At 36.9% G+C, this 8,734-nt stretch overlaps 1 protein-coding gene across 3 annotated transcripts in view; it reads left to right on the top strand.

The window, feature by feature from the left end:
- Positions 1-1,989: 1,989 nt before the first annotated feature.
- The window catches only part of CNTN3 (contactin 3 (plasmacytoma associated)), a 297,757-nt gene continuing 291,012 nt past the window's right edge, over positions 1,990-8,734 (top strand). For all 3 annotated transcript variants that reach the window (XM_010862006.1, XM_010862007.1, XM_010862005.1), the window contains exon 1: positions 1,990-2,115. In XM_010862006.1, the coding sequence (XP_010860308.1) occupies positions 2,061-2,115 (55 nt within the window). In that variant the 5' untranslated portion in view covers positions 1,990-2,060. The remainder of the gene's footprint in view (positions 2,116-8,734) is intronic.

The following is an 8,734-nucleotide window of genomic DNA, read 5'->3' as shown; positions in this document are numbered from 1 at the left end:
AGAATATGTGTCCTTCTTTCTATCTTAAATCATTTTATGATTTTGGGCATAAATCTCTTGGAACTGAATGCTATTGAAAATAGCTTCAAAACATCTCAGCTTCATATGCACAGTGTGACAGACACCACATGTGACTCATTCATATTCTCTTTCCTTTTTCACTTCAGTACACACATCACTTCTGCTGCTGCTGCTGCTAAGTCACTTCAGTCATGTCCAACTCTGTGCAACCCCATAGACGGCAGCCCACCAGGCTCTGCCATCCCTGGGATTCTCCAGGCAAGAACACTGGAGTGGGTTGCCATTTCCTTCTCCAATGCATGAAAGCCTAATGCCTTTTTTGACTGGACCTAATAGCTTTTTCTTTTTTTTTTGCTTCTAGAGCCATTTTGCTGCCCCTTTGAGAGGCTAGAAGTGCTGGCTCATTAATACTCCCTGAAAACAGCCTCCAAACAGTGACTCCTGGGAGCTGGTATAAAAATACCTCAGCTCCCTTGCCCCTTGGCAAGAATAACTGGACAACTCAAGTGTACCTCTGTCATTACTCTGAGGCATATGTCCTACACAAGCTGGACTTCAGAGTTTCCCCAGAAGGAATAACCTCTGCTTAGCTCTCACATCTTAGCCTTTATTGGCTGTCTTCCTTTCTCTTTCACTTCTCCATGTCCCGACTGATTTTATTGTTCACCTCTCATGTAAACTGCTTGCACTTCAATTCGTTTTGCAGTGTCTGCACTAAGGGGAACCTTAATAGTGAAAAATGGTCACAGATCCCATGATGATGTAAGCTGTCAACCTGCAGTTCTTAGAGGAGTAGTTCTCAATTGTATTTCCATCTATCTCAGATTCCCATAGGCCAAGTCAAAGTTATGCCCAAATCTCAGAATTCTGGCTGCAGTTCTACCTCGGCCTCCCCCAAGAATTGTATTGTAAGTGAACAAGAGCAACATCATATAGCAGTAACTGATTTAATAACTTGTTTTAAGTATGTAAGTTGCAAGATACCATGTTTTTACTCTTGAAATTATTATTTGGGACACACTTAATTCTAATGGAATACATCACATGTCATGGCAAGATCCTGTAGTTTAGCACTACTGAGATTGCTCTCCTTTCTTAGCAACAACTAAGATAGCCCAGTCCATAGCAGCTGCTGACTGAAAGTTATACACATTCTCTGCTAAAACGGCTGACATTAGAGTCATTAATTCTCCTGTGTGGAACCAGTTGAGTTTCAGCAATCGAAAAGTGATTCTCTCATTTTATGCGTGTGTGCATCTAACCTACTTGATCGTTAACCGTGCAGTTAAGGTAGTTTCAGATGGCCACCAAAAATGACACAGGATATTCACATAAGTATCTACTCTTAGCCAGCACATTCAAGTTTATGAAAATTCAAGAAAGCAAAAAATAAGGTCGTTCCATGTGCAAGATTATCTGACTGAACAATTTTCATTGTTAGCATTTTTATCTGTTTTATGAAACATAAGTAATTGAGGGCTTTCTACAGGTGTTCCTGAAAAAAAGGCTTAGGATGAATGTTGACAATGTTATTTATATGTCTTATGAAGGATTAGGAGACTATGAAAAGCATTGCTTCAAGATATCTACTGATTTGACTCCTTTAGTTTAACCAAAATTATTATCATGAAAGAAAATGAGAAAAGCTTTAATTTCAAGGCCGTATTTTATTTGTTATGATTACTATCAAGCAAAGTTTTAATATTTAATATTTTAGTTTTGTTGGACATTTCTAATTTTGTGAAGCTTCCTCCATATGCCTATCAGTTACATAAAGAGTTTTTTAAGCATCTATATACCATACATCTTTATTTGCCTCAAAAAGATTCGTTTCATTTGGGGATTTTGGGTGCTGTTTTGGGTGTTGTGAATGGTACAGTTTTATGAGAAGAAGAAAATCTATGTTTTAAAGCAATTCATTTTTTTAAAGTCTGACTTCTTTGTGTATATATTTTACAGATTAAAGGATTTACCTGAAGACTAAGCATTCTATTCATCAGAAACTGGACAAGAGTTACTCTTGCTTTTGGAAGTTAAAGATGTTGTTGTCATGGAAGCATTTGATCTTCCTCTCATTCATTGGCTGCCTAGGAGGTAATAATAAACTGTATTTTCTAAGTTGAAGTTAGAACTATGCTTGAGTCATATGTTAAATAATTTTTAAATGTTGAATAGTACTCCACAAATCTTTTTTTTCCCAGAAAGAAAATACTACTTTTCTGATAAATGGAGTCTTGTTTTGCTTCCTAATTTTTGCAAGCTATTTTACTTTCATCACAAATATAGTGTCACTTACTGAAACAGATCTAGTTTAGTGCTATGAATATAACAACCAGAACTTGAGAAGAGTAGTGTATGACATTTTTTCCAAAAAGTCTAAATCTTGTAAACTTTAGTATAAAGGAAGAATATAGATTTTAAGGAATTTCAGTATTTTCATGTCTAATCTGAAAAGCAATACAGTTTTTCTTCTACCAAATAACTTTTTTAAGGGAGTAAAATTAAAGATAGAATTTTAATTTTTTAAACTTTGAAAATTTGTAGCTTGAAACAAAACAAAAAAGGGAAAGATTCTCCTATATCCACCATACAAAAGCAACTCTTAAAATGTGTTTCATTTTGTTCGTTTTGTTTCATTTTCTGGAACAGTAGAGGAGTAAAGACAAAGATTGCTTTAAATGAAGTAATATATGTACAAGGATTAATTTTTTTTTTTTTTTGCTTTTTCATCTTATTACTTTATTTCTTTTTATTATAAAATTTCTCCGGTACCTAAGCAGTTGAAAGAATGGTACGATGAATACCCACATACACACCGTTTTATTGCATCTTTAACTGTACTTATTCTATCTATATGCACATGTATATGCATTTTCCATTTATTGGTAGATTGACTACACCACTTGAAAGTAGGTTACAGAAGTTTTCACCTCTCACCCACAAAATTTAAGCATCTGTCTCCTGAGAAGATGACCTATTTTCTAGACGAACAAGTTCTTTTTGATACTTAAGGAAAGTAGACAAAAAGAGTGGCCTGTCATTTTTCTTTTCTAAGAGGAGGAAATTGGTGTGGAATGAGGCCAAATGCAGTGTCAGGTAAAACATATGTCACTTGAAGACATGTTTATATTGGAGTAGACTTCTGAGCCCTTATATCAAATTTTAAACATTCTTAAAATATTTAAATGATACTTAAACCTCCAACTTTTAAAATAAACTTTTTTTTTAAGCAGGTTTTTCCCTGATGCCTCAGTTTTGTTCTCTAAAAGATTTTCTTTGCTACTAACCTAGCAGTGAGCAAAAAAGGAATAATTATTTTAAATTTTTACTATTTTAAATAGTCTTTGGAGACGATCCACACAGATATGAAAGCAATTTTTTCTTGCACTGTTTCCTTCATTTTAAAAAATTTAAAATTTGAGTTCTGTTGTTAAAGAAGAAAAATGAAAGGAAATATACTTCAGCAGTATTATTATTCACAATGTCAACTTTCATAGAAACAACCTTGAAATTTTACAGTTACTTGGAAGCGGGTAGATATACTTAGAAAGTAGAAATATAGCTAAAGGAAGTGTGATTAGTGTGTCAAAGGTTTAAAATTTTAAATTGTAATTTGGCACTGTGTACAAACTGTATTGCTTGCTTTCAGTAACTTAGAAATGTTTTATACTTAAAAGCAGTATTCATTTACAAAATATTAAGACATTATTTAAAAAGTTTTAAAGGAACACTTGATTTTCTAGGTATGTTAAAAAACTATAAAAGTTGGTAAAGGAGAATTGGATTAATACATGGTAAATTATATAGAGAGCATTACTTACAGAATTGGTAATCTTTACAATTACGGTATGGAGAATAATTTGTCTCTGACCACTTTTCTGAAGAGTATTGATTGCATTACAGTTCTTTATATACTCAATATTGGTACTCTTTTTGCATTTATATAAAATTTAGACAAAAAAGCTAGCTTGTGAGTATGATATTCTGTTAACCAATATTGGGTCACTTTTTAAATATTAAATTTAAAATCTGTTCCTGATGTAGTAGGTATCTATAAATAAATACCAAGTAAAGACATATTATGTGAATTCACTACCTAGAGTTTATCCTAAGACATTAACTCAATAAGTAGAGCAAATGCTTGATAATTTTGACTTTCTGTTTTTTCATACCTAAGCTTTCTGTTATCCATTATTTTGTGCATTTTAAAAATGATTTCCTTCTATTGTTTTGTCTCTGCATATTTCTCTCTGCAGCAAAGAGGCAAATTGCAATTTTGAGCTGGCAGTTTTTCCTAAGATGAACACGAGCATTTTTTCCTCAAAAAAACCAGGCTGCATTCATTCTTTAAAAAATATTTATTAAGCATGTATTATATGTTGTACATTGTTTCCAGTGAAGAAAAGGGACAGAGATCTGTGTCATGTAGGGTTTATATATACTCAGGTTGTGGTAGAGAATCACACTGAGTTAGTAGATGATGGCGCTATGAAGAAAAATAAGCCGCATAACATGAAAGTTTGGGGGGCTGGGACGTGAGTTACCACTTTAAATGAGGTCTTCAGATTCATCCTCATAGAGAAGGTGATGTGTGGCACAAAGACTTAGCAGTGAACGAGTTGACCTTGTGGGTATTTAGGGAAGAGAGCTTCAGGCAAAGTCAGCAATGCATGCAAGTGTTTAATATATGACATGCTGATTATTTCTTGAAATAGCAGGAAAGTTAGCCTGGTTAGATATGGAAGAGTTATGGAAAAGAAGTAGTAGGTGAAAGTCAAGAAGTAATGTGGAGATGGATGCAGCAGAACATGAAGGCATTGTGTATCACTGAAAATATTTACTGCTCTTGCTTTGACTGCCCTCAGGAGCCATAGTGTGATTTGATCAGAGCAGTGATGTAATTTTGTGTGTTTTTTTTTAAGGACCTGGCAGGACATTGTGTTGCGGATTGATTGTAGAGATAAAGGGGAGCAAGCAGAGGCCCCAGTAGGAAGTTAATGCTGTAATCAGGGAAGGGATGTTGGTAGCTGACTTCAGGGCGGTAGCAGGGGTTGTTGATGTTCAGTAGTTAAGCTGTGTCTGACTCTTTGTGACCCCATGGACTACAGCATGCCAGGCAAGCTTCCCTGTCATTCACTGTCTCCTGGAGTTTGCTCACACTCACGTCCATTGAATCGGTGATGCCATTCAACCATCTCATCCTCTGTCACTTCCTTCTCCTGCCCTCAATCTTTGCCAGCCATCAGGCCTTGACTCTTCTCATCAGGTGGCTAAAATATCAGGGTGGTAGTCAGATTTTGGATAAATTTTGAATATATACTCATGAGGATTTGTGGATGGGATGTATGTGGAATATGAGAAAAAAGAAAGGCTTGAAGATAACCTCAAGGCTCAAGTGTCACCTTGCGTCCACTTGAAGAGGTGTACCTTGTGAATGAAATGAAGAACCGGCAGAAGACAGGGATGAGTTTTCCAAACTGAAGGTCATTACGAAGTAAGGGATTAAAAGATCGATTCTTTGGATCATGTCAAGCATTTTCATTAGAAAATAAAATAACCTTAAAGTATAATGTATCAGCATTCACTGTCCATTTAGTAAATATAGTCTGCTGAGCACTTCTAGGCATTTGGGATATACCTGTGAACAAAACAATGTCCCAGTCCTCCTAGAGCTGTCCTTTTAATATATGTGAATTGAGTCTTGATCTTACACATGTTTCTTACTGAGTTGCTATGAAAAAAGTTGAGAACTATGTAGAAAACAGAGATTTAGAGATAAGAACCCTCCAGAAGTCTAAGAAACCAGAAAAAGAAGTAACACTTAGATGAGGAAAATAATAGTGAAGACTTCAAAATTAGTAATACTAACAGTACTCATTAATGGATACTTAGGCACTGTGATTATACACTGGAAGTGAGAAATAGATTTAAGGGCCTAGATCTTATAGATAGAGTGCCTGCTGAACTATGGAATGAGGTTCGTGGCATTGTACAAGAGACAGGGATCAAGACCATCCCCATGGAAAAGAAATGCAAAAAAGCAAAATGGCTGTCTGGGGAGGCCTGACAAATAGCTGTGAAAAGAAGAGAAGCAAAAAGCAAAGGAGAAAAGGAAAGATATAAACATCTGAATGCGGAGTTCCAAAGAATAACTAGGAAAGATAAGAAAGCCTTCCTGAGCAGTACTCTTGCCTGGAAAATTCCATGGACGGAGGAGCCTGGTAGGCTGAAGTCCATGGGGTCACTAAGAGTCGGGCACGACTGAGCGACTTCACTTTCACTTTTCACTTTCATGCATTGGAGAAGGCAATGGCAACCCAGTCCAGTACTCTTGCCTGGAGAATCCCAGGGACAGAAGAGCCTGGTGGGCTGCCGTCTATGAGGTTGCACAGAGTCAGACACGACTGAAGCGACTTAGCAGCAGTAGCAGCAGCAGCAGCTTTCTTGTAGTGGATATTCTGTTGGTGTCTCCAGTATCAACTGTTTACTGCTGTCATGAAACAGCCCTGAGGCCTGGAAGAGACTAACCCCATGCAGAGCTCTACAGATAGACCTTTCTGATTTGCCCCAGTGATTGGCCTAAGCCACTGAGCTTAAGGGATTTTTTTTTTTTTTTAACACAAGATTTGATTAAATCAAGGACATTTTCTTCAAACTTTAGGAAAAGTGCTCTTTCTCCTAGTGTATCTGAATGAGGAATCCTGGCATCCTGGTTGCGTCAGGTGTCCAGCCTACAATCACCTGGGAAGCCAGCCTGAGGGCAGAGCTGACTCTGCATTCAGATCAGAGAAATCAGAAGACACCAGCCCCTTGATAAATTCATGTTGATATGCCCCCTCTGGCTTACACGTCATCCAAAGCAGAAAATGCCCCTCCTCCAGCCCCTGTGACCGGGCATAACCCTTTTGCCACAGAGCTGGAAAAAGGACCTACCTCTTCAGGACCTACCAAGGCAGTGAAGGTTGTGTCCACTCACAGGTATCCCTGAATGCATTATAACTGAGAAAAGACTTCAGCTTTATGAGAAGATTTATATCATCTAGATTAAATCATTTTTTTAAATTGTTGGTATTATAATTGAGGCTAAAATGTGTGATCACTGGGCATGAGCCTTGGCTTCCTTTACAGTATAGATTTAGTAATGGACAGCATGTACAAAGAAAATACGCAGGTTTGGGCTGCATTTGCACATCATAAACTCTGCGTGTTTTAAGGCCGATAGTTTGTGTGCAAATACAAAACAAATTGAGCTTATTGGCAAGCATCTTAGAGTGCCCTCTATCATAGGTTCCATCCTGTTCTTTGTCATCTTAACATGAAAACTTTCTGCACTAGTCTTTCATCCAAATAGTGATTAAGGAAAGTTTTGGAAACAGAATACACATTCCAAGTTCTCTTTGAGATAATTGAGGAATACTGTTCAATTGGTTTAATAACTGCCACCCTTGAAATCATTGAGAAAATGAGTTTGTGGCATTGGATGTGGTGCTTCTAGTAAACTGTTGCCATAAACGCTAATAGCTGTCATTTTTCTGTGTGTATAATATGATGTTATATCATTGATACTGGTGAGATGGAGACGTCACTGATCTCTGCTTATAAATCTTCACGTCCTCCATGATTTCACCGGTAAACTTATTTCAAATCATTCCCTCAGTTGCACCACCCTGAATCTTGAATTGCTTTTCATTTGTACTATTTATATCTTGACAGTTTATCAGAGTATACATGTGAAAATCAGGGAGAGGAAAAGCAAGCATCATTGGTGTGTTTTCTTCCTGTAATCTTGATCTCCAAATAATGGATTTTTGTAAGCTTTGTGGTGACTAAGAAGGCTTTGGGGGGGTGCTTAAAAAATAATGTATGTTGGAAATGCTGTTAGAGTTCAACAAGCACATAAGGTTAAATAAAACCCACAATTTTATTTAGCTCTTAAAATAGCTATTGTCTCAAAAGTTTCTGTTGATTAGTTCACTGACTCCTGTGAATAAAGTGCTCATTCAAACCAATTTAATTGACTGTTGCCTAAATGGTAAGCAGTCTTAAAGTACTCATCACATGAAAGTGTTTTTAAGTACCCCTGTGCAAATTATGTCTTCTACGAATTGTATTAGCAGAGCTAAATGGTCTGGACTCCTGGGATGTGAGGGTGCATTCTTAAGTATTAGCTCATGAATAATGTTGAACTTTGAGTATAAGACAGTCACACATGTATATATACATTTATACAAACCACAACAAAAGGAATCTTGATTCTAGTCAATAACACACTTTTTTTTTCTTTTGCAAATACGCCTGTAAGCAAAGAGAAGGCAGGGTTTATGCTGTGATACTAAATTATACTTCCTCTTCATTGTCCTCTTTTCTCACCTTATCTCTACTCCCACTTCAGTATATGTTTACATGGACAGCTCTTGCCTTTATTGTCTCTCATCTCAACTATTGCCCTGGCCTTGCTCCTCCTCTCTGTGCCCGCTTCTCCTTCCTTTCTGCAGTGCATCTCATACGTTGCAACTAGAGTTCTCTTTTTGTGCAGCCATCCTGCAGGCATTCACGGAGTGTCTGCTCTGTGTGAGGCATTGCGATAAGTGCTTTGAAGAAGTTCAAGATGAGTCAGTCAGGTTGCATTCTGTCTGAGAGTGAAAGAAGGCACATGCAGACAATGAGAGGAGAAAAAATGCTAAGATTTTTGTTTTTCAGTCACTCAGTCATG

This window comes from Bison bison, unplaced genomic scaffold, assembly GCF_000754665.1.
Source record: "Bison bison bison isolate TAMUID 2011002044 unplaced genomic scaffold, Bison_UMD1.0 scf7180017864474, whole genome shotgun sequence".
Lineage (NCBI taxonomy): Eukaryota > Metazoa > Chordata > Mammalia > Artiodactyla > Bovidae > Bison > Bison bison.
This window is presented reverse-complemented; position numbering and strand designations above follow the sequence as displayed.